This window comes from Aplidium turbinatum, chromosome 1 (assembly GCF_918807975.1).
Source record: "Aplidium turbinatum chromosome 1, kaAplTurb1.1, whole genome shotgun sequence".
Taxonomy (NCBI): domain Eukaryota; kingdom Metazoa; phylum Chordata; class Ascidiacea; order Aplousobranchia; family Polyclinidae; genus Aplidium; species Aplidium turbinatum.
The window spans coordinates 33,757,093-33,783,599 of record NC_137472.1 but is presented as its reverse complement, the minus strand read 5'-3'; the positions used below and the strand labels follow the sequence as shown (position 1 = coordinate 33,783,599).

Sequence of the window (26,507 nt, the reverse complement as noted above, 5' to 3'; positions counted from 1 at the left end):
AAGATGGACAACTACTTTCCGAATTTGGACAGTGGACACGGCTAGTCGCGAATGGTGCACTGAGCCCTTCACATGTGACGGCAGCCAGGTGGATGATGACGACTTTTCGACTAAAGAAGAATTTATCACTCTCCAAATGAACGAAGCGTTGAAACCTGATTTCAAGGGGAAAGGCTTGGAGCTCTTCTGGTCTAGCAGACTCCAGGACGCACCAACATTAGCGACACAGGCATTAAATATCCTGACATCTTTTTTAACAACACATCGCTGTGAACAAGGACTTTCAACAGTCTTGGGAATGAAAACAAAGAAGCGCAATCGCCTAATGGATGTCGAAAGCGACGCAAGAATCACCTTCAGTAGCCTACCACAAAGCCCAGGATCACAAAGCTGGCAGCTGAAGTCCAGGCTCAACTTTCAGATTGAATGTTTACCACACATTTTTATCTTGTATCATATTCAGTAATTGTATTGTATTTTGATTGTCACAGTTAGCCCTTTGAAATACTTAGCAATAAACATTTTTGTTTTTGAAAATTGATTGTGGGGGTAATTGGCTCACTTCAAGGTGGAGTTTAGGGTAACAGCCAAAAAAAGGTTGGGAACCACTGCTCTAACCCTAACCCTCGTTGATCGCAGTTTCCGCAAACATTTTTTGCAGTTTTGCAGTTTCCGCTTACCCTAACCCTAACTCCAACCATCGAGTAATCTACGCTCTCTAACCCCAACCCTCGCTGATTGCAGTTTCCCCAAATATTTTTCCGCAGTTTCCGCTAACCCTAACCCTCGAGTTTGTTTGCGGAAACTCCGATCAGCTACTTCGGCTTTGTGCTATTAAACTGCGATCAGCGACTTCGGCTTTTTTTATTTTTTCTCGATCTTTTCAGGGTACGAACTGAGGGTACAAACTGTTCAGGGTACGAACTAGGTTGCACCCTTGGAATAATGACATCAAAAGTTGCTTCTTTTTCGAGTTTAAAGTGCAACTGCACGATGACTTTGAACGCACTTTATCTGAAAGAGCATGTTTCAATCTATAAATACCAACCTCGCCCTTACTTTTTAAGGCTATATTTATCTCAATAAAAATAATCAAAACTATGGTTTTCCACGCGCTTGTATTTTTGGCCTCGTTCCTGCAATGGCGGATTGCATTGTGCAACACACGGATTATGACGTCAGTTGGAGTCAGACAGAAGCGACAATTGCTTTTGCAAGTCCTTTAGTTGTGTTTGTTCTAGAGCAGTGGTCGGCAACCTTTTTTAACAAAAGAGCGATTCTGTTACATATTTTGGCAGAAATGACCAGCTGAGAGCCACAAAACGTAATATATATATATATGTGTTTTAACCCTTTGCTTTTCAACGTTTTTTTGGAAGTTAACTGCTCAAGGGGGGGCCATTTTTGGATCAAATTCAATCAGCTGTTACGAGTTATCCGCTGATGCTATTTCAACAGAAGTTGCACTGGTGTGAAAGCAAATCATTTGTCTATAAGTTTGAAAACTCATTATTTTAAAATTTTATATGTTAAACTTGATATTTCAATATTTGCAAAGGTACCCAAAAACGACAATTTTGATTTAACTTGCCGCCTTTAATTAACCGTGCTAATCCGATTTCATGCAAACTTCTAAATAACAAAGAGCTCGATCGAACGCACGAAGTGTGTGTGCGGTGTGCCGAATCATTGCATTGATTAGAATTTACGACTTGCGAGCAAATCTTATTGTAAGCTACTCAGTACTCACTGATTCTAAAATAGTTACAATCAGAGTAATATTGTTATACGAATTTGAAAAAAAACAAAACTGCGTTTGTTGTCTTACATTTTTGTCCTAAACTAATGCATTCCGAAACTCATGGCTAGCTTCTAGTTTTATGGAACCAAATTTCTCATAAGTAACAGCTTAGCCTGCTTGAATAGCTGTTTACATCTTCGTTTGTCTATTTTAGGTCTACAATTGAGTTTGTAGTATGAATATTTTTAGTAGAGAGAAGACAATTGAACAAGTTGTTGAAATAATCTGAAATTTCTAAGTTCAAATTAAGTGCTTTTGAAATTGTGGATTTGTGTCAAGTCGCATCACAAATATCATGCAGGCCACATCATAAGTCATTTCGCTTACGAGTGTTTATAAACATGACTCATAAATTACATCCACAAAAAATACAGCATTTACATCAACAAAGCTAAGTTCGAAGCTCACTTTTTATTGAAGATTGTGTCAATCAATTTGAAAATACATTTTTAGTCCGCCAGCGTGGAAATAATGCAACAGCGAATTGAGGAACATGCGTAAACAAAGGAAATGTGAAATAACCCACAGTCAGCAAATCTACATAAATTTAACCTTTACAAATGTTGAATCAATGTAAAAGGACTGGATTGCTTACTGGGTCCTTATTGTTTGAAGCACTAAAAATACGCGTAAAAGCGACAACGTCAGCAAGGCAGTGATTATGTTTCTGGCCAAAAAAAAATAACGTTTGACTTCAAAGATAAAAATGATTATAACGAAGCTTCAAAGTTTGTCGTAAAACATTTTACTGAGATACAATAAACATAATCATTTTGTGCCAGATTGTGAGAGGACTTCCTAGATTCTTTCCAACGATTTGCATGATTGCAAATTATTTTCTATAACTTTACATTGCTAAAAAATGGCTTCTTTGTTGAAACAACGTGGCTACAATTCTATAAAAAATTCTTAGGCCTACTACATTGAAGTAATGAAATTTTTTTTGTGATTTTGCCGATGACGTTTTACAATATCCGAGAAGTAAAAAATAATAATGATAAATTATTTTACAAAACCGTGGTTTGCAAGTGCTTCACAAAAAATTGTTGGGGGAAAATTTACTATTAGACGTAAAACGTTTGTAAAAGAAATTTGTCGGTTTACGTATTTATAATGTTTATTGCGCTGTTATCGAATTATAAACTGCCTGTAGGCTATTGTCTACCTTTGTGGTTGCCGGCCAGCTTAGAGCAGCATGCAAACTAAGCGTTTATGGTATTTGCATCGTGTTATGATTCTCGAAAATTTCCCACAAGGTCTTTATTTTTATCGTGATATTTTGTGCCTCTTCTGTCCTAAACTTGAAGTTATTGTGCAGCACTATCCACATCGGTTTTTAGACTCAGTCTTCATTGAAAATCTTTTGTGTGGTGCATCATTTCAAGTAGTGTCTTTCCCTAAACTGTTACACAAATCGCCCAGAACCAGGTTGATTATTATGTATCTTACAGCAGTTGAGAGCCCGTTATTGTATGTGTGGAATTATTACTGTAGATGTCTGACTAAATTCATGCCAAAGTCGAGCAAATTCTGCTTTCGGGATCCTTGCCGTTATTTACTGTATTTTTTGTTGATAAGTTTAGGCAGCATTTTTCCAAGATAAATGAAGACATCGGTATTGTTCGTCACTTAGATTTAGTTTTCTCAGCATTATTTATTCATTCTTTGATCCACTAGTTTGTCCCACTTTTGGTATAATCGGATCGTTTATAAATGGCGGGTCTTCACAATAGCCGGCCTCTTATACATTGGCGCAACGTATTCAGATGTTGAATCAATGATGAAGAAAGCTGATTTGTTGTTTGTCTTATGTGACGCCTAAATTTATGCCTCGTCTACAGTACAAAATATTTTGTAATGTACATTGTGTACATTGTACATTTTGTTTGTAGGCCTACATTACAAAATATTTTGTAATGTAGATGAGGCATTATCATCTTTATTTTGCGCTCTTTGGAACAAAACACAGTGCACTGTGAAACAAAAATACAGGACATAACAACAAGTAGGCGACATAAAGCAGTGAAGGGACGCCATCGAGTTAGCTGCTACGTGTAAATGGAGCCTATCTCATAATTTTGAGTGTATCTCACAATTACTGTTTGCAAAAACGCTATTTCTCCGGCTTCTCCCAAAAGCATTTGCAGTGATACATTTCCTCAATTGCAAGTTTTGTCAATGAGAGCATTTCCATAGAACGTTTATTTCGAAACCAGGTTTTCGTGTCTTTATCCAAGAAAAGATTTCTTATTGTATACAAGATTTCTTATTGTAACGTTTTTTATTCGTCAATGAATATTATCTGCTTGAAACAACTGTTTTGAATAGTTTGTGGCCTCCATAGCCTACTATTTTGATCGTGGATTGCTATTCTTCTTTGTAGAGCTGATAACGCAAAAAAGCTTGCTATTATTGTTTCTAATTAACAGCTTTACGATCACTGGCTTTTCTTTGTAGCATAAGAAATAACGCGCTTTGTATTATTGAGGTCAAACCAAACAAAAGAAAGCAAGAGGATGCTTCTCTCTGCTCGCGCATATCGATGCACGAAGCAATTATGAGCTTATGGCTTGTCATCGCAATGTAATCCATTTCACGCTTTGCTGGAAGTTAGCTAGAAATAGCAAAAATTCACCAAAATCTTGAATTTACAAGAAAACTACACAACTTTTAGCATCAAATTTAATATCATCAGATCCGCCTGGCAATTTTAGGAAAAGTCAAGAAAAACCAAGTGCATGGCGTTACTGTGCTTCAAATAATTAAAGGAAATATGAGGGGGGGGCCAAATCTGGCCTCCCTTTGAGGAGCAAAGTGTTAAGTAGATCAGACCACAGTTTCTTTGTTACCGAACAATTCTTTTTTATGCCGTCATCTCTATCTGTGTACGGCTTTCCTTGCTTACAATCTATTGAGCTGCCACAACACTAGCAGCATGGGGCTGTTTTCCATTTATTGAAAGCTTCCTTACTCTGCTCCGATCTTTGCATAAGCTCCAATACTGCCTACATTATCTAATCTCCAAAAGGGGATAATGTGCAGCAAAATTAATGCTCTATGGCTATTCTGACAGTGCCTTTTGAAGCCATTTATTTTGGGATTTTTCCCACATAGGCTATTAAGCATGCAGATTGCAGATATGCCAACTACATTTGCATTGAATGCAAAGTTCATGTTTATGTCCAATTGTCCATGCTGAGTAACATCTCTGTTTTCACCTAAAACTTTTCTCTTTTTTATTTGTGCACGGCTACTGATAAAAAAGGGTACCGGTATGCTGTTCATGCCAAAAGCTGTAAAGTGTAAACTGACCTGATAAAGTCAAAACTTGAATAACAAAAATTGTAAAAAAAAGTCTATTAATTTCTGACAGAGTATCACTCGATCAGAGTTGGCTCATTGCTACATCATCTTGCACAACTTGGTTCAAGATCTGGTTGCGTAATTGTTCCATTCATATTTAAACAAAGCTGTTATATCTCTCAGGCAATTCAGGCTGGTCGCTTATAGGCACGTGCTGGAGTGGTTGTTGGATGGAGAAGTTCTGGGCAAGTCGAACAGAGTCGTGCTGCCATCCTGCATTGTCTTTCATCCGCAGAAAGTCTCCCAGCGACGATGGAGATTATGCTGGGTTCCAAAGACCAGTGTTACCATTTTAGTCTTTTTAAAAGTAGAGAATGAGTCAGTAGAGAATTTTCGATCTGTGCAAAAAGAATAATCATGATATGGTCTTTGATTACGCTTTTCTTTAAGTCTCTAAAGTTCAGATTCTCCCGTACTCTCATGGTCAAATGTCTGGTGGACATACCGATGTACGTCAATGTCGAATCACACGGACATGTAAAACTCTATACGACATTTGAGCAGAGAGACGAAGGCGTCTGAGACTTTAGTTAAAAATACAAACTAATTTTAAATGTTTTGTATTATATATAGGAAAGACGTCCACATCAAATCTATTTTTCATAAACCTGTCTGATTTTACTGTATGAGCAAACGTTTTGGATTCTTTTTCCACAAACGGATTGGACAAGCAAAGCTTCACGTTTGTTCCACAATTGTTTAATCTAAATTCTACAAGTATGCCAAATTTCAATAAAATCTATGGCATGTGGTGTAACCCATTTGCTCATTTGGCATGGAATTTACCCTACAGTATGGACTATGACTTGTTTTTTGGTTTTAAATTGATCTTTAGAAAAACATTGTTTTTTGTCGAAGTTGTCATTGAAGCCTCCAGACTTTCAAACAGCATAAAAATAAATATGGCAACGGGAAGTGCTTTTATCAGGGTCATCGCATTTTTTAAGGATCATTATATTACAGAATCGCACAGAATTATTCCGTCAGAGTGACAATGGTGTTTAAATGCATTTTGGAAATAAAACAGCAATCATAAAATGCTCTATTGTTTGTACTTTTAATACCCTCAACAATGCCAGCATATGGACCATAAGTTTCTTTACTTGTCTTTTCTTGTTTTTTAGCTAAAATAATTAACATTAGTATAATATACTGTATAGTATACTGTATATAGCCCTCTAAGTCTAAGTTATCTTCTTATTTTTCTGGCAAAGTATGGTGTACCTGAGCTTCTTTCCGGCAACCAAATGCTTGTGCCAGACAGACAAAATAAAAAAATGCGATAAAAGTTTTTTTAAAAATTAATTAATGTCGTGTTTTACGTTTACTCAGGTAACAAGGACATCTGCAAACAAGGCTCTGAGCAGTTGTAGCCTACTTGAATGCACTGCTGCCTAAGTAGGTGTCAGCTACAGCTAGTCTTTGAGTTTTTATAGGTCAACGTTCAGACATTTTGCTAAACTATCATCAGCAATATTTCTTGTCGGCGTGTGGAGACTTTGCCTTGTTTGTAAAAAAAGTTGCAAATACAAGTCAAGAGAAAGAAGTCTCACCTCACATTACAAACAAGTGAAGAAAAAAGTTTAAAATACAACAGCAAGTGGAGAAATGTTGACTTGTGGAAGTTGGCGACCAAACATGGCCTTCCTGCATGATTGTTTCAGAGGCCATTTAAAAATATCTCAGTGACCATGGCTGCTGGGAGCTTAGAAGCCTGATAGAGGTTCTTTTTACCAAAAAAATATGCTCTTCTAAATTATTCAATTTCTAAAAATATACATTTTTGAGTTACGGTATATTTTGTATCAGCTTATCATCAATTCATCATACAACAAATTAAACTTGATTTTACTTAGGTCATAGTCCAACTATTGACTTTATTAAATTGTCTGAAATGGAGACACCTTATGGATTTCCCCCTCCAGGGATGATGCCTCCCCCAAATCCTCCTGGGATGGTTTCTCAGCCAGGTGGTCGACCCGCAGGAGGATTGACAGAAGAAATGCTTCAGGAGAAAGCAAGAAAGTAAGTAGGGCCAGTAGGTAATTAACTTTGTAAGGCTATTTGAACTCAAGATAATCATCAGGCAACATCGTTAAACAATAATAATTTTGAGAGCTGGCGGACAATTCTTCGCCTTGGTCATAAATACTATGACGTGGTATACGTCAAAGATAGGAATCGACAAAAGACATAGGCTTTGATGAAATGAAGAGGTATCACCTTGTTACCACTTGCTGCTGCTGCTGCTACAATCATCACAGAAGCAGGGTTTTGCTTTGGATCAGATGAGAAACTTCTGAACGGTCACCAGATAACTTGTGTGTTCTGACGATTTGCAACCTTATCCACAATAAATCTAAACCAGTGGTTCTTAATCTTTTTTGTATGTTTTACCCTTTTAACAAAGATGAATATCAGATTTACCCCAAATAGATAAAATGGTACCCTACCGGTAATCATTTATTAAAAAAAGGAAAGTAACAAGTTCCATCAGTTATATTCAATGCGACGGCTGCCCTTGCTTTTTGGCAACGAGTTGTTCAATGTCTGGTAAAGTAGGAGATAATGCACAACAAATATCGGATTCAATATGAAGTTGGTTTCGTGCTTTAAATTTGATAGTAGGCTAAGGGAACGTTCAAATATTATGTAGCGCCTTTTTTCCGAATTTTTGACCCCCCCCTCCCTCATGTAACGCTTTTTCACTACAAATTCAGCACAAAAAACTACCATTCCGTACTCGAAAGCGTTACGTAACGTTTTGCTTGAACCCCCTCCCCCCGATGTGACGCTAATGTAACGCTTTGCATAAACCCTCCCTCCCCCTCGAAGGCGTTACGTAATATTTGAACGTTCCCTAAGCAATGCAGAGAAGCCGCATTCGCATAGGTAAGTTGAAGAAAACGTAACCGTAACATTCAGAGCTTGAATACCTATCCTTGGATAGCAATGCTATATTTTAACCCAAAACTTTTCTAGGTTGCAAGAGTGAAACTCATCTTTTGCAAAAGAATCGTTTGTTAATTTTATAAATTCTTCTTGGATTACTTCAGGAACATCTTTCACTTTACATACAGAAGGATTTCTCGCTACTTTCATCAAAATGCTGCCAGTATTGATCTCGGGAAAATATCGTTCAAACTCCTCCTGCAAAGTTTGAAGATAGCTGATGATGTCATCCTTTAAGATTTGATTGAGATCATCTCTAGTTATCTCCGTCAAGCGGTGAAATGATATCTACAATACCTTCAGCTGGCGCAATTTTTCTGTCTTGTCAACTGATGTGGATATTTTGATTGATAGCTCATTTACCCCCCAAAACGAGGAAATTTACCCCCAGGGGTAAATTTACCCCAGTTTAAGAAATGCTGGTCTAAACCAAGTATTTTAGGAGGTATTGGACTTTGGTAAAAATTAGTTGTATTAATGGACTGCCTCTAACCTATTCTGCAAAATAAGAAAAAAATCTACTTTTAATCACTTGCCTAAAAACTTTCAAAATCTTATAAATCTCATTTTTGTTTATTGCAGCTCATTCTACATTCAATTCTGACAAAAATGATATGTAACATGACATATCTATCATTTATAACAGGGGTTCTTAACCTTTTTTCCCTTATTACCCATTTCTGTCCAGATCAAAGTCCCATTACCCAAAATCTAATTTTATCTATTTTACCATATTAAAAATATAAAACAGCGTTATTCAACAAAAACAACATTTAACGTAAAGAACGGCATCAATAGTTTCAGTGAGACATTTGCGCTTTTTTTGTGTACAATCGATGCAATATTGGGTGCGATTTTGGATACTGCACAAAGCAAATCTGACTTCAGATCTAACAGCTTGTTTCGAAATTTTGACTTCAAAGCAACAACACTTGAAAATGCTGATTCACAGAGATAAGTGGAAGGGAACATAGTCAACAATGTTAGTGGTTTTGCACAACTTTTGGATATGCTTTTCCCATCATTTTCCCAAGTTTTCATCTTCAAAAGAATATAGCTCGCTCGTCTCAACACTAACTCTAAATGTACACTTAGCTATATAAACTACTTCAAACAACTGCTAACAGCAACGCAGCCATCAAGCTTGCTTATAAAACAACTGTAACTGAACTGATTATACAAGAAAAATCTTACTATTATGTCGCAAAAATGAAATACATAAAACCGTAGCTAACTGCTCTAGGCTGCTGCTGAGCTGAGTCGGAGTCTGCCTCGCTTTCTGACCTAGTCTTGTTCTAAAACGATCCCTGTTCCATATCTAGAAAGCTAAAACCTCAATTGCTAAGGTAACAAGGATCAGTAGTCAGTAGATGTAACAGAAAATATATTTCGCATTTGTTAGTGCGTCGTCAGTTCCGATAAAGGGCAGTTAAAACCTACAAGTAATGTTTTAAATAACAACTTAACTGCCCTTTATCAGAACTGACGATGCACTAACAAGTGCGAAATATATTTTCTGTTACATCTACTGACTTACTGATCCCTGTTACCTTAGCAATTGAGGTTTTAGCTTACATAAAACCGGCAACAAAAATGATGCGAAAAATAAATCACTATGACGAAACAATTCTAAAAATGATAAAATATCACTGTGCTTGTTTGGTTGTTTTGAACGGACTCAAATAATAAAAAAAGCATGAGTAATAAAGCAACTTTACCACTTACAGCAGTGACATTGTTTGTTACATCTATAATTCTAAATATTCTGGTTCAGCTGATTACCCACCTGCTATCCTGAAATTACCCACATGTGGGTAATTACCCATAGGTTAAGAACCACTGATTTATAATGTAGATTTCCCAACAATTTAAAAATGTTGCTATTCGCGACCAAAAATGAACTTTTTGGTGTAAGCGTGGGACCCCTAAATATCAATATTTTTAAATAAAATTTTTTTTGGTGTGGTTTTGGAAGATTTCCCACCTTACAATCATACTTCCAACATAGGTTGTAAAATTTGCAACCCCCTAGTCTTCATTGACTGCTCTACTGATAGTTCTGTGACTGACATGGCGTCGTTTGGTCAGTTTTGTCATGGAGTGTTCTGGGTTTGCCTTTTATTGATTTTATTAGCCCTGCCAGAAAATTTTTTTTTTCTTGCGATCTACCGTATTCAAGCGGAATGGCCCGTTTCGGTTAGTCCAATTCGGAGAGTTCCCTATTCGGAGACAGCCTTTTTCGAAGAGTTCCCTATTCGGAGATTTTTTAAAAATTTTTTTTGAAAATTATTGGGTGCCGTAGCTTAATTATCATTGCCGTTTTTACATCGTTTTAACGTCGCTAAACGTTGAAATCGTGCAGAAAAAAATAGAAAATTATCGGGTCTCGTAGCCTATTTATCATTGCCGCTTTTACATCGCTTCAACGTTGAAATCGTGCAGAGAAAATAGAAATAAAATTTTTGAACAATTAAATGAAAATTCGTCATGTCAGTTCAGTTAATTTGTTTTTATTTGTTACCATCATATCAAAAACAATACACGTCAACATAGCAAAGGTCGAGAAAAAGGTAGAAGCGACAAAACACGAACGTTAAAACGTACTTGTGACCGAAGTAAGGGATTGAGTTGAAAGAAATTTGGCACGGTCGCCACACTTTCAGAAAAATTTGAGATATGAAAGGAAAATAAAAAAAGAAGATGTTACAAAAAAAAATCATGTTTATGTCTATAAGTTAGTACTTTTGAATAGTTAAAATGATTACCCGTAGTTTGGATCAACAAATGTGTGGCCTACAGCTTGAATTGAAAGGAAATTATTAGGTACCGTAGCCTAGTTATCCCGACCAGTAAAAATTTGTTCTAAAAACCCAGTTAGCCTAACAGTTCATTTTTACATTGTAGTAACAGATAACCAAATGTGTGGCCTATCGTTTTAACGTTGAAATACCGTAGCCTAGTTATCCCGACCAGCAGAAATGGCCGTTTCTACATCGTTTTAACGTCGCTAAACATTGAAATTGTGTAGAAAAGAGAACCTTAGCTGACTAGGATACGCATACTAGGATATTCCACAATATCGTTTCTTTTATAGTTGAAATTATCGAAGCTTTAGATGAGTGGGGTTTAGACCTAACCATTGAGATCTTAAAACTAAAAAGCGAATTAAATTTGTTTCTGCACTATTAATGTTTGCTCAGATAAAATTGATATGTATCCTGCGTCGCCTTCTGCATGCTAACTTAGAATATATTAGAATCCTCAACTATTACAAAATTCGTAATCCAACGATGCCTTCTGTTTATTTACAGTAGAGAATTTTGTATTTTATTCCACAATATCGTTTTTTTTATAATTGAAATTCTCGAAGCTTTAGATGAGTGGGGTTTAGACCTAACCACTGAGATCATAAATCATATTTATGACACCGGAAAGACCCTAGTGATATGGTACGTTTCATATTCATAACTTTACCAAAGAAAACCGGAGCAACAGAATGCTCATTGCTCACTCCACAGAACAATTAGCCTTGTGAATCACCTAACAAACATCTTACTCCGAATCATGATGATGAGATTGAGACCAAAACTGCAATCGGAAATTTCAACAGCACAGTTTTTATTTGTTCCAGACAAAGGGACCACAAAAAGGAATTTTTACATTAAAAATGGTAACAGAGAGATGTATGTCCGATCCTTCTGTTTATTTAGAGAATTTTGTATTTTATTCCACAATATCGTTTCTTTTGCATTCTTACATTTTATCCAGTGTTTACTGTTTACCTTTGAGTGCCTTCCCAGACGGCAAAATCTGTCATTTTTACATTCATTCAACGTCTGCAGATGTTCGAATCAGTGTAAAAATGACGAATTTTGTTGTCTGGGTTCGTTCAAAAGATGTGTTTTACATCAAAACAACAGTTTTCATGATTAACAATAGGGGTTAATGAGATAAAGTCTCAGCCAAAACGTGTCAACTAAAAAAAGACAGTTGCCAAATAGCGTTTGCCATAAAAGATGAAGTTAAAACCTAAGTGGCAGTTTAGAGTAAACCTATAATTTTTAAATAATTAATTTTTAAAATTAATAATTATTTTTAAAAAATTTTCAAAAAATCTCCAAATAGGGAACTCTCTGAATCGGACTCGCCGAATAGTAGCAGACCCGTATTCAAGGGATGTGTAGGTTTCTTTAAGCTTTCCTCTCTGCATCAAACTTGGCCACAACTTGATAATCTGTCGTTGACCATTGAGTAGCCAGTGCTCTTAATAATATCTGAAGGAGTATTCCCATTTCCCACACACATCTCAATTCGCATATGGTTCTCCTTTGCGTTACTTTTGTCATGTTTAAAGACGTTTGTCTAAATATTACTATAGCCTATAATCTTTGAGAATACCTTTAACATTATCTGCAGAAAGTTTCATCTTAATTAGAAAAATTAAAAAATTATGCAAAACTAAAAAAGTCCCAATTTAGTTGTGGAACCCTGTGTAGAGTGAAGTGTATGAACAGCATTCAACCAAGCTAAAGCTGTTTATGCCTAAATTACTTTCCTTTACTTTATCATTTTTTAACCCTAGCCTTCAAGGTTCAGTTCAATTTAAAACTTCAACCTTCAAGGACAGTTTTGGTTCGGGTTGGAAAATTGTAAAGCAAAGGCACAAAATAGCTTCCGGTACTTTACCCTATATTTTTGATCGATTTCAGTCTATGTCGTCAATATGTTATTTTTGACCGGGATGGAGACTTGCACACCAGCACCTCATTTTGCACATTAAATTTTTGTTTCCATATCATTTCATTTTGTGTAAAATGTATGATTCTTTCAATCAGAAGTCTAAAACTGTCAGATATTAACTATCAAGGTTAGCCAACGGTTCTTTCACTTAAGTGTATAAAAAGGTCACTTAATTGGATGTATATTCAAGGAATCCCAGGTCGCTCATAAGTCACATTATTTAAAGCTTGTTGCTTGTCACCACAGGTGCAGCATGATGAAGTTGTAAGAACTAATGATATGTTATAGGCTACTATGCAAAGTTTTCTTGGGAGGCCTGATGTAGTTTGTTGAGAGTTTAGTGCCTTAGTGGTAAGGAAAGGATGATAAGCCAATCCCCAATTAGCTTTTCATGCATTAGTTAATGCTGGAATTCTATAGTCCTACAAGTTGGAATTTTATGTTATAGGGGTTAGAATTGATTTTGCTATATATGATACTTAGTGGAAGGTTTATATTACAAGTCAGCTGAAAAAATTTCCTGTGAATATGAACAATATGTAATCATAAATAATGATAAATTTACCTAATTTCAAATTTGTACAGTGTACACCAAATAGTTTCCTTATGCTTTTTTATACAAATGGAAAAATAATTTTGTACTGTTGGACGTTGGTCACTGATCAGTTCTGCACTGCTACATAGAGGTTAGCTCAGTATCTCAAGAAAGTTTTGTGCCACCTCCAAATCTATCTTTTCAATAATGTAGCAATATTAAGGAATTTTATTATAATTTTATTGAAACTATGCTCTTTTCAGGTGGCAGCAGTTACAAAGTAAGCGTTACGCTGAGAAGAGAAAATTTGGATTTGTTGATCCACAAAAAGAAGACATGCCTCCTGAACATGTTCGCAAAATTATTAAGAATCATGGAGATATGACCAATCGAAAATTTCGTCATGACAAACGAGTGTACCTTGGGTAATATTTTATTCACAACTATTGTTTGTTCACTAAAGTAGTGAGATACAGCAAATAAACAATTACGTAGGCTAATGCTGCTTAAAAAGTAATGTAAGTTATGGATTATAACAGTGGTTTGGTCCTTTACTGCCTAATCATCTAAAAATCTCGACTGCAACTCCAACTATCTGCAACTCCAACTCCCACATTTCCGAAGGTTGAAATAGTGAATGTAGAGAAGTTGCGAGAGCAGTTCAATTTGCGGATCACCTTTCCAATACCAATGCTCCACCAGCAGCAGAACTGACTCGGAAGGAATGGGTGCAGCTCAATTGCTTGCAAACTGGGGTGGGCCTTTCAACATGTTCCAATGGGGCCTTGTCGACCCCCCATTCTCTACCAATGTCCTGCATACCGACCCCAGGATAGACATGTAGAATAGATCTAACAATTCTGATTGCTGAATGAACACACAATCCATTGGCTGCTGCGCCTGGATATAACAACATGACCTGCGGCGGCCTTAAATGCAAGAAGTACGGTATATCTTAAAAGCAATCTTTAAGATTTATTGTTGCATTTTGAAGTTGCGGCTTTCAATTTTGTTTCAGTGACATGAGAGAACTACACATCATTGCTATAAATGTTTTCTCTTAATTGAACTGTCTTTATTTTCTTCTGTGGTTTGTCCTTATTGCTGACAACTTCTTCAAGTATATACATTAGGGTGGCCAAAAAAAATTGAAATTTTTTATTTTTGTTTGCACACCCTCTCATTTGAGGAGGATTCATGAAAAAATGACACTGTGAAAATTTGAAGTGAATCTGACAAGAGGAAGTGCTCTCCCACCGACCTTTAAATTTGCTTTCTTTGGCATAATTCGTCAAAATTCCTTGAATATGTGACGTAATTCTTTTTTGACTTATCTACATTGCAGTGGCAGCATTTTTGTGTTAACCATTGTTTTACTCTGAATTTATGATACAATAAGTGTTTCCACATGCAGAAAAACAGAAATAATGCACAAAATAGATCACATTAACAAGCGTTTGGTATGAAATTAAATGCACTAAACTTTAGCTAAAACCGCATAAAAGTACGTTCACCAGTCACGATCGCAACGCTTCAGGTGACAACACATTGCCCAGAAATTGCAAGAGAAATGTTTGTAAAGAGTCAAGCCATTGGTTGACTTTATTGCACTTGTTGGAAGCAGCTTTCTGTGGTGCTCGACCACTTGATAGAGGAGCTGGCGCTGTTGTTTATTTTTTGTAAGGACTTCATTGAAGTCAGCAGCTAATTTGACTGCCTGCTCTGCACAATCATTGACGGCTTTGATATGACGCCAAACTTTGCATGCTTCTTTATAATCATCACAATCACGCCATGTGTTGACAGAAGCAGTGACTCGAAAAGGTTAAGTGAACGCTGTGTTACAAACTGTGCCAAGGAGAGACGTTGAAACTTCACAATTTTGTTTGGGGCAACACGACGAACATCTTCGGGAAATGGATCTTTCTTAAGAGCATTAACGATTGCCTTCTTTTCATCATCTGTGTTATTATCACTGAATCAAGGCAGTGCAGCAAGCTCCTCACTGATGTACCACAAGCGCAACCTCAACTTTTTTCTGCCACTTGAGAATTGCATTGTCAACCTCTTTATAATCCTCTGTGAGCTGTAACATTGCTAGGTCGTTTGTAGGGGCAGATATTGATGAAGGTGCTGCAAACCAAAAAGTGGCATAGATGGTAGTAGTTAATATTACTTCATCTGCAACTGTACTGCACGCAAGTGGCAGTGTAATCTTATTGACCTTCATCTCGTAGGGGAGACGGCGAAGAACCACAACCCATACAGGCAGCTGACATGGCCCTCAAGAGAGTCAACAAATGGATACCCACTCTCTAGTGTTGACTCTCTTGAGGGGCCATGTCAGCTGCCTGTATGGGGTGTGGTTCTTCACCACCTCTACTACGAGATGAAGATCAATAAGGTTACACTGCCACTTGCTTGCAGTACAGTTCTTGTGAGTGAAAGCTAATATCGCTACCACTGCAAAGACTCACGTTGTTACCAAACTAAAACGCATCCATCAAGAGCATATAGGAGAATCAAAGCACAAAGGGAGGCGAAATTCAGCTTCCCAGCTGACCTCAGAAGCTGACTTCACCCAGAGCTTAAGTGCATTATTTGATATTGCACATGCTAACTGGAAATGCCGCACAACAATACCAGAAGACTGCTAGTTTTTGATAGACCAATGTGGTGCATGACAGATACTGATGACAACAGAGGACCCAATGCATCGGCAAGCTGCTGCAAAGTATAGAAAGCGCAAAGATGATGAACAGAGACGCAACAGAAACCGCATTGATCCAGTACCATCAAGTGCTGCTGCTTTCTCATCTGAAAATGATTAGCAGATGATGAAGATACTTCCAATGACTCACTGTTTGCACTGTAAATCCAAATAACACCAAAACAAAAGAAAACCCAGTAGGAGCAACCATTACCAAAACGCTGCATTATCGATAACCCACTGTTTAATGCAGCACTGAACAGAACTATAACATCAAGTCGTCAAGCAATGATGATCGTCACTCCTGCTCTTGCTGCAGCTAGAATTGATATAAATGAATTGACAATGTCACATTTCTCTGTCATGAATGCTCGAAACACCTCACGTGAAAGCCTGGCAGCTACAGAGCGGCAAAAATTTAAACCAACAGTTCCACTTGTTGCTCATTTTCATAGTGAACATTTGACTAATGCCAATGGCACAAAGTGCGACTCTTTGGCCATTGTAGTTTCTGGTATGCATGTTGAGATACTGCTTGGCATTCCCAAGCTGCCTGTTGGAACGGGATCACTACGTAATGGGCCAAAAAGTAGTGGAATTCATAATACACGAGTTGTAGCAGAGCATTTAGCTGCACTTTGTATTGACACGATATCAAGCAATACGAGAATCCACACTAGAGCTATCACTGTCGTGCAGCAGGCATTTAATCGAAGGCTGCTATTTCTTGCATGCCATGATCTCAAAGTCGTCAATGATTGTGCAGAGCGGGCACTGGGAAGTCAAATTAGCTACTGACTTCAATGAAGTTCTTGTGGAAAATGAACAACAGCGCCAGCTCCTCTATCAGGTGGTCAAGCACCACAGAAAGCTGCTTCCAACAAGTGCAAGTAAAAGCCAACATGCCAACAGCTCCATTAAATAAAATCAATGGCTTGACTCTTTACAAACATTTCTTTTGCTTTTTCTGGGCAATGTGTTGTCACCTGAAGCGTTGCGATCGTGACTGGTGAACGTACTTTTATGCGGTTTTAGCTAAAGTTTAGTGCATTTAATTTCATACCAAAAGCTTGTTAATGTGATCTATTTTGTGCATTATTTTTGTTTTTCTGCATGTGGAAACACTTATTGTATCATAAATTCAGAGTAAAACAATGGTTAACACAAAAAACGCTGCAACTGCAATGTAGATAAGTCAAAAAAGAATTACGTCACATATTCAAGGAATTTTGACGAATTATGCCAAAGAAAGCAAATTTAGAGGTCGGTGGGAGAGCACTTCTTCTTGTCGGATTCACTTCAAATTTTCACAGTGTCATTTTTTTATGAATCCTCCTCAAATGAGAGGGTGTGCAAACAAAAATAAAAAATTTCAATTTTTTTTGGCCACCCTAATATACATTATTTTTTTTATATTTCAGTGCCCTTAAGTACATGCCTCACGCGATGCTAAAACTAATGGAAAATATGCCCATGCCTTGGGAACAAATCCGAGATGTCCCAGTTATTTACCATATTACTGGAGCTATTACATTTGTGAATGAAATTCCCTGGGTAATGGAGCCAGTGTACATAGCACAATGGGGGTAAGCTAGTTTACACTGGTTATTGTCACTCATTTATTAAACCATTGTAATCTGCATTGTCCATTGAAAGGATTTAGCATAATAGTTCCAAAGCACAAGTGTATTGCATCACAGTATAAATAAAATAGATACATTGTGTTTAGTTCGTGATTCATAAAAATTTATTGTTTGTGATAATGCATGAATTAAAAATTGTTAATTCCCAAACACTGCTTTTTAACCAAATTCTTAATATACAGTTGCAACTATTGCAGTACATTACCTTACAAGAAAGTAGGCCTTGAAGATCTGTTTCTCTAATTGTTTCTTATTAAAGGTAACGCCGCCATGTGATTAAGTTTTGGACACATTATGATGCTACTATCCTTGCACACATTTTATGCCATTTTGTTGGTGGTAGTCAAAGATTGCAGAATCTTTCATACTGTTTCAGGGAGACTATCCTCAGTGTTTGGCAAAAGTTATTGCAATATAGCTCTACTTAATACGTTTTGCCCCTGAATTACACATTTACTAACTTGTCTTGTAATTAAATTTATAACACAAGAAAAAGTGATGCGGCACCTATTCTGTACAATATGTCTCCAGGCAGTAAATGCTTGGCACAAGAGATATTGGTATTTTGATCAATTGGTTTAGACTAGAGCGAGAGCAATTCACGTCTAACAACTTGAACTATTATTGAACTACATTTGGGACGGGAAAAACTGTCGAGTAAAGTTGTGAGCAGACTGTGTGTGCGTATTTCAATTGTAAAACAGAGTTTTAAGAGTGAAACTGAATTACTTTCACTTCATTGTCTTGTCATGGCTCTCAAATCTATGCTTCCAGAACAATGTGGATCATGATGCGTCGTGAAAAGAGAGATCGACGTCACTTCAAAAGAATGCGATTTCCTCCATTTGATGATGAGGAACCTCCGCTGGATTATGCTGACAACATCCTTGATGTTGAACCTCTTGAACCAATCCAAATGGAGATGGATGCTGAAGAGGACTTGGCAGTATCGGAGTGGTTTTACGACAACCGGCCTCTTATCGATAATCCAAAGTAGGCCTAATTGTTTGATGTGCAACTTTTGTTCTAAGTCAATAACTTTTTTACCTTTCCAACACTCGTTTCAAATTTAGGTATCGTGACATAAATATTTTCACACAGATGCAGCTCATTCGTAGTGTAATTCCAATATTAGTGACATTATTATGTTGCTTGATGGTAATGTGAATGCAAGTTATCCAGTGTATGCTAAAGTTGCAGCCAATTGAACTTTTCATAATCGCCTAAAGTCACTTTTGCTTTCTTGCACTTATTTAAGAAATTTATGCTTCATTCAGACACATCAATGGTTCAACATATCGAAAATGGCAGTTGTCCCTTCCGCAAATGTCTGCCTTGTATCGGATGGCCAATCAACTCATCACAGATCTAGTCGACAATAACTACTTTTACTTATTTGACTTGAAAGCCTTCTTCACTTCAAAAGCGCTAAACCAGGCCATTCCTGGTGGACCGAAGTTTGAACCACTGGTCAGAGACAACACTTTGCAGTGAGTAAACTCAGTAAAAACCTAATCATTTTATACTTTTTTAATTCACAAATATATACTCGAAACTTTGCTTTAACGGTTTAGGTTCATTCATGTCTTTCCAACGTCTAGTTTGGTCTATTTGCGGTTTATAATTTTCACGATTCCTCTTAGGGATGAGGACTGGAATGAGTTCAACGACATCAACAAGATCATCATCCGGCAGCAAATCAGAACAGAATACAAGATCGCCTTTCCGTACTTGTACAATAATCTTCCAAAGTTTGTTCACCTCGCCTGGTAAATATCTCCATTTCTTTGTTTAGCTCAAGCTACTTGCAGTGTTTTCTCAACTCTACTGGTACTTAAGTCTTCAAATGTTTTCAGCGGACACGATAGGTTTGCGCATCTTAAATTGCAAACCACTTTTGTTCTAAATGAAACGTTTTTAAACTGTTTTTTTTTCCATCTTAGGAAAGTATACAATTTTTTCTTCAGAATGTTTACTGTATTTTTTATCAGAATTTATGAAGGTAATATCTTTTATAAGTATTTCAAAGTTTTTTTAGTTGTGATCAACACAGGTTTTTCAACCTCAAAATGATTTTTTCGACGGACATGATTAGGGATGGTTAAAATTTTTTTTAATTGTCATGAAGTCATAAGAAGATCTTGATGAAAAATTTAGTGACGAAATATTATTTTGGCAACTTATCGATGTCTTGATTATTTCAGAAGAAATATTTCAGGGAAGCAAAAGTGCAAATTTTGTTCCAACATTTAAATTTTAAACAGATTGGCGATACAAGAAAAAACGAGCACAAAATGACGGTTCACATCTCTACACATGATAGGTATTAATGATGATCACTTTACGCAAACCCTGAAACTTGTTTTTATTCCTGCCCAGGTACCACACACCAAATGTTGTCTTCATCAAGACTGAGGATCCTGACCTTCCCGCGTTTTACTTTGACCCGATCATCAATCCAATTTCCCACAGACATTCCGTGAAGGTAACATTGGAAATATGTAACTTCACTTGTCCCAGCAAACACCCTGCCCCATTGCATTAGTATTTTTTTAATACGTATTTTTTGTTTATGATGGTTTTCCTTGCGCTCCCATGCCCAGTAGCGCGCTCTAATGTAATGTGGTTTTGTTGGAAACATGTCTTAACACCGAGAGGCTTATTAACCAAACAATTTGCTTTTCATCGTAGACAGTGGAGCCAGTCTTTGACGATGAACTAGAAGCATTCGACTTACCAGAACATGTCCAGCCTCTCCTGCAAGAAAGTCCACTCTACACTGACAACACAGCCAATGGCATCGCCTTGTTGTGGGCTCCACGACCTTTCAACCTCCGCTCATCGCGCACACGACGTGCTGTGGATGTTCCGCTTGTTAAAACATGGTATGAGCTGTCGTCATGAACCGTTTTAAATGATGGAAATAGCTTACCATTAGTTTAATGTATTGTTAATGTTATTCTGTTTTATTGACTTGAAATATCCCGTTAAAAATAGCCTGCACAATTGTTATTGCACCTCGGCAAGGCAATTTATGGTAGGTTTTTGATAAAACAGATTTGTGAATTTTCCGCGCAGTCATTGCAATAATTTCCTGAATATCTGTGCAGGTACCAAGAGCACTGTCCCGCCGGGCAACCGGTTAAAGTTCGAGTCTCTTACCAGAAATTACTCAAGTGCTATGTTCTCAATGCATTGAAACAAAGAGCCCCAAAGCCACAGAAGAAAAGGTGAGGGTTTGAAAACTCTTTCATTGATGTTGTGGGTGATACTAATTTCATGTCATTTGCAGATATTTGTTCCGTTCGTTCAAAGCAACAAAGTTCTTCCAATCCACCAAATTGGACTGGGTTGAAGTTGGCTTACAAGTCACAAGACAGGTAAGTGGTATCTGGTGTTAATATGGATAAAGTAGCCGGACCTTTGGTGCAAATGAAGCTTTTATAACAAGGGGTAGTTATTTGTGACCGTGTATCATTGTCATCATTATCAATGTTCTTCAGGCCTTTCCTTTGTTCTGTTCGCTCTGTTGTAAACATTTCTCCTTGCGTACATCCTGTCCGTTGGCTGATGCTATTTCACTATTTCGTTCTGGGCCTGGCAGTTTCAACTGAGTCTCTAAGTCAATAACGAGTGTTGTTTAAATGTTTAAAGTGTTGTGAGGGAGTTTTATCACTTTACTCAAAAGCATTTTTGACCTTGCGACCATCAGCTGAACCATTTGAGCCTTTCAGGGATACAACATGCTCAATCTTCTGATCCATCGTAAGAACTTGAATTATCTTCATCTCGACTACAATTTCAACTTGAAGCCGGTGAAGACACTCACGACCAAGGAAAGAAAGAAATCCCGCTTCGGGAATGCCTTCCACTTGTGCCGTGAAATCCTCCGACTGACCAAACTCACCATTGACAGTCACGTGCAGTATCGACTGGGAAATGTTGACGCTTTTCAAGTTCGTAGCTATTTCTTTTACGTGATAATATTTGCTTTGAAGTTGCTACATCACAGAGATTTTCGAGCTACTTTGTTCTTGTACTTTTCTGGTACACTAAATTCGATCAGCCGCACAATCTGAACATATCCCGAAGTTAAAGTTTACGATAGATAAATAAATAACTGATTTGTAATATCAGCAAAGTCTGGATTTTGACACCAGCAAATCGGTATAAGCAAGATGTTTTGGCAATACCGGCAGTGCAATGTCTGAAAGGAGTTTACACCAATAAATACGACCGTATTTTTCCATAGTTAGCGGACGGACTACAGTATATCTTCGCTCACGTTGGTCAGCTGACTGGAATGTACCGATACAAATACAAGCTCATGAGACAAATCAGGATGTGCAAGGACATAAAGCACATCATCTACTACAGATTCAACACAGTGAGTCGTTTTTCTAAAAGTAAACTAGATTTTTCATCCGTTGTTGAATCTATCTGTTTGTATATTGTTTTTTATAAAGAAATTAAGTCATCGTAGCGTTTGTAAACAGTTGTTTTTGATTTTATAGGGACCAGTTGGCAAAGGTCCCGGGTGCGGCTTTTGGGCTCCCGGATGGAGAATTTGGATCTTTTTCATGAGAGGAATCACTCCACTTCTGGAGCGGTGGCTCGGAAATCTTCTTGCTCGTCAATTTGAAGGTCGTCACTCCAAGGTCAGCAATGTGGTTGCTATGTTTTCAGAATGCACCTGTGAGTAACATTTATCACCCTTAAGCAACAGCAGCACTCTATCAGATTCTGTGTCAGTTGGATGAATTTGACTTACTAGTTGATAAGTTAACATTTTGCATTTCTTGTTAGTTACGGTACGGGTACCTGTTTGCAAACTTAAAGCTATCGAATCGCAAAAGAAAAGTTGCTTTACTAAAGCAAAATTTTATCATACATATTATGTTTAAGACAAATCATAAGAGAACGTAAACGTTACATCTTCTGTTTGATAGTGCAATCCCTCCTTCCGTAGTCAAGAGTTGCAATTTCTTGACACTGCTTGAGGTGATTTGTTTTGTGGGCGTTTTCAGGGCGTGGCAAAAACAGTGACAAAGCAGAGAGTGGAATCTCACTTCGATCTCGAGCTGCGAGCGTCAGTCATGCATGACATCATCGATATGATGCCAGAGGGAATCAAGCAAAACAAAGCTCGCACGATCCTCCAGCACCTCAGCGAGGCATGGAGATGCTGGAAGGCCAACATCCCTTGGAAGGTATGTCGGGCCTCTGGAATTACTTATGATTGTACCTCGCGTAACAAACCATGGTACCTTGCAATCACTTTTTAATTTCTAGGTTCCCGGTTTGCCCACACCCATTGAAAACATGATCCTGAGATATGTGAAGGCAAAAGCTGATTGGTGGACCAACACGGCGCATTATAATCGTGAGAGAATTCGCAGAGGCGCTACTGTCGACAAGACTGTGTGCAAGAAGAATTTGGGGCGGCTGACGCGTCTCTATCTCAAAGCGGAACAGGAACGACAACACAACTATCTGAAGGTATGTGACCAACAAAAACTTCCCAAGTTGATAAAACCCTGCTTTAAATTAAATGATAATTAAATGATTTTGATAAAACGCTGCTTTAAATGTTTGAAAGTTTTTGAACTAAGTCAGTATATAAGTTCTGTTAATCAGCTTTTGAACTACCTCGACTCTTCAGTTTAGCTTATTAGTATGTCTTTTGCAGGATGGTCCATACATCACTGCAGAGGAAGCTGTGGCGATCTACACAACGACCGTGCATTGGTTGGAAAGTCGTCGCTTTTCTCCCATTCCTTTCCCGCCTCTCAGCTACAAGCATGACACGAAGTTGCTTATTCTCGCTCTGGAACGTCTCAAGGAAGCGTACAGGTTTGTTGCCTTAGCAACGTGATAAATGTCTGTACCGTATGTATGCTAGTAAAATCTTCTTTTGTGATTAGAAGGTTAAGACTTCACTAACTTCACTGTTTCCTTTCAGAATCGTGTTAAATGACGAAGAATTCTATGGTGTAGTTTTGCAAATTGAAGTGTTGGAAGAAATTTTGTTGTATTTTAAGTTTGAACAAAATAATCTCGGTACTCTTTTGAATGCTTTCACATTCTTGCTTTATTATCGACAGCGTGAAATCTCGATTGAACCAGTCACAACGAGAAGAATTGGGATTGGTCGAGCAAGCTTACGACAATCCCCACGAAGCTTTGTCAAGGATCAAACGTCATTTGCTCACTCAGAGAGCTTTCAAAGAGGTGGAACGTTAACTATTGGCTGTTGAAGTTGCGTAGCTGTCTGATATGCACTTTTTCGATTGATAATTCTTGGAATTACTGATCACCTTCGGTCAAGTCAATATAAACTATTTAGCTGTGTCAATAACTTTTTGAACCAAAGGATATTTTTCAGCTTCATCCAATCCATCTGAAAGTTGTTAGCATACGCTCAAGCATAACATTGACCCTGATGGACATTTTAAGAACTCTCAGCTTTTCGCAGTATTACTTTTCAGTAGCAACATCTCAACACAACAAATTGTAATCCGGTCTTTATATTTCAGTGTGGAATCGAGTTTATGGATCTCTACAGCCACCTAGTGCCTGTGTATGACGTTGAGCCCCTTGAGAAAATCACTGACGCCTACTTGGACCAATATCTGTGGTACGAGTCCGACAAGCGAAGGCTGTTCCCAGCCTGGATCAAGCCTGCCGATACCGAACCACCTCCCCTACTGGTGTACAAGTGGTGCCAAGGTCGGTGCTTGGTAAAGAAGCAGTTTCCTTAATTCAATTCTCAGACGAATTCTTTGCTTTGCTTTTGGTTATTTCATGTATTGAAATAATGTTAAGGAAATCTTGCTGCTCGTTCGATACATTTGAGACTCAGCGATTAACTTGTTCATAAACTTTCAGGGATTAACAACCTGCAAGAAGTGTGGGAAACAGGCGAGGGAGAATGCAACGTGATGATGGAGACCAGATTTGAAAAACTTTATGAAAAAATCGATCTTACTTTGCTCAACAGGTCTGCTTCTAATCATCTCATTGAAATGTTTAAGGCAATGGTTTAATCAATTTGATATTGAAGAGTCATCTTCTTACTGTACTTATATTGTGTTGGTGAACCCCTTGTATAGCATTCTGCAAGTGTGCAATACATTAGGTGGGCAACTGGGCATAGTTGCTGAAGAAAAGGTGGCCGAGAGAAAGGAACTGGCCATTGTACTCTTCTTAGCGCCGAAGGCTTAGTACAATGAGAACTTTATCCTCATATCCCGATGCTTAGATGAAGTATTGGACTCACCTTTACCTTTTTACAGTACAATTGTAGTTAAACAAAACCACTTTTGTAACGTCGATTCAACGTCGCCATACGAATTCAACAAATCAACTTATGCAAAACATGACAAGCAATAATCGTCCATCCTCTCTATCCATCAGGTTGCTGAGATTGATCGTTGACCACAACATCGCCGATTACATGACAGCCAAGAACAACATCGTCATCAACTACAAGGACATGAATCACACCAACTCGTACGGGATCATCCGCGGCTTACAGTTTGCATCGTTCATTGTGCAATACTACGGGCTCGTGCTGGATCTTCTCGTGCTAGGCTTACAGGTGAGGTTTTAGGAGTAATGCTCGAAGTTGATTGGTCGGCTCTTTTACCCCAATGTTCCACCACCTTATTTTGTCCATTTTATTTCCAATCCTCCGTTTTTTGTAGTTGAAGATTTATAGTTATGTTTTTGCTGAGGTGTAATTCTGTTGTTCCTTAAAAAGAGTTAATTACTGAAAGACCGACGAGAGTGAAATTTTACTGAGATCCAACCCTAGTGACTGTGAGAAATGGAGATTCGACGTAAAACCTGCCATGCGTGCAGCTAGCCAGTCATCTGGAGTGGGGCCTACGAGTGTAGAAATCCCTCATAAAACTTGCACGAATGAAAACAAAACCCGATGGTGATGATAAGTTGTGTTGTACTAATACAATTATATTTTTACTGTTGTTCTGTGTTAAAAGCTTTGTTTTGATAAGCGATGTCAGAGCCTTTCGACATCATTTCTTATTTGCAGAGAGCGAGTGAGATGACAGGACCTCCACAACTTCCTAACGATTTTCTCTCTTTCCAAAACGTTGCCACGGAAACAAGCCATCCAATCAGGTTGTACTCGCGCTACGTCGACAAAATCCACATTTTCTTCAGGTAAATCCCCATGCCTAATTTTTTCAACCTGAGTGTCTTCATCTTATCTGTGGATGTTTATTGTGAAAATCATCAAAAATGAATAAAATCAGGAATTATGCAGATATTTAGCCCAACAATGTTTTCATATCCCATTTTGTTCATGGGTCATCATTGGCATTTGAGGAAATTGTTAACCGAAAATTGTTATCCTCTGAAATTCAGTGAAGAAAACTACAGCCATATTGCATACACGGTCACCCGAAATATCTCACATTTAAAAATCAGAGTTTATTTTGTAAAGTTTACAAGGATGTCGATCTTTCAACTCGACGTCGAATGTTTCTAACGATTTCATGGTTTCAGGTTCTCGGCCGAAGAGGCTCGCGACCTGATCCAGCGCTACCTGACCGAGCATCCCGATCCCAACAACGAGAACATTGTCGGTTACAACAACAAGAAGTGCTGGCCGCGTGATGCTCGCATGAGGCTCATGAAGCATGACGTTAATTTGTGAGTAGCTTTCATATGATTGTCTTGATAGATCAAGCAGGGCAATACTGATCAGTGATCAATGATCATGTTTGCTTTGCATTC

General features: G+C 37.8%; 1 protein-coding gene across 1 annotated transcript in view; it reads left to right on the top strand.

The window, feature by feature from the left end:
• The first annotated feature begins 7,034 nt into the window (after positions 1-7,034).
• LOC145775705 (pre-mRNA-processing-splicing factor 8) overlaps positions 7,035-26,507 on the top strand; it is a 29,975-nt gene continuing 10,502 nt past the window's right edge. Inside the window, exons 1-22 of the mRNA XM_082587057.1 lie at positions 7,035-7,189; positions 13,655-13,816; positions 17,523-17,687; positions 18,519-18,737; positions 19,022-19,234; positions 19,388-19,513; positions 20,124-20,229; positions 20,436-20,629; positions 20,855-20,974; positions 21,037-21,124; positions 21,479-21,700; positions 21,997-22,131; positions 22,259-22,402; positions 22,772-22,954; positions 23,037-23,243; positions 23,434-23,597; positions 23,849-23,975; positions 24,281-24,473; positions 24,633-24,744; positions 25,161-25,344; positions 25,801-25,931; positions 26,277-26,423. Of these exons, the coding sequence (XP_082443183.1) occupies positions 7,059-7,189; positions 13,655-13,816; positions 17,523-17,687; positions 18,519-18,737; positions 19,022-19,234; positions 19,388-19,513; positions 20,124-20,229; positions 20,436-20,629; positions 20,855-20,974; positions 21,037-21,124; positions 21,479-21,700; positions 21,997-22,131; positions 22,259-22,402; positions 22,772-22,954; positions 23,037-23,243; positions 23,434-23,597; positions 23,849-23,975; positions 24,281-24,473; positions 24,633-24,744; positions 25,161-25,344; positions 25,801-25,931; positions 26,277-26,423 (3,473 nt within the window). The 5' untranslated portion in view covers positions 7,035-7,058. The remainder of the gene's footprint in view (positions 7,190-13,654; positions 13,817-17,522; positions 17,688-18,518; positions 18,738-19,021; positions 19,235-19,387; positions 19,514-20,123; positions 20,230-20,435; positions 20,630-20,854; positions 20,975-21,036; positions 21,125-21,478; positions 21,701-21,996; positions 22,132-22,258; positions 22,403-22,771; positions 22,955-23,036; positions 23,244-23,433; positions 23,598-23,848; positions 23,976-24,280; positions 24,474-24,632; positions 24,745-25,160; positions 25,345-25,800; positions 25,932-26,276; positions 26,424-26,507) is intronic.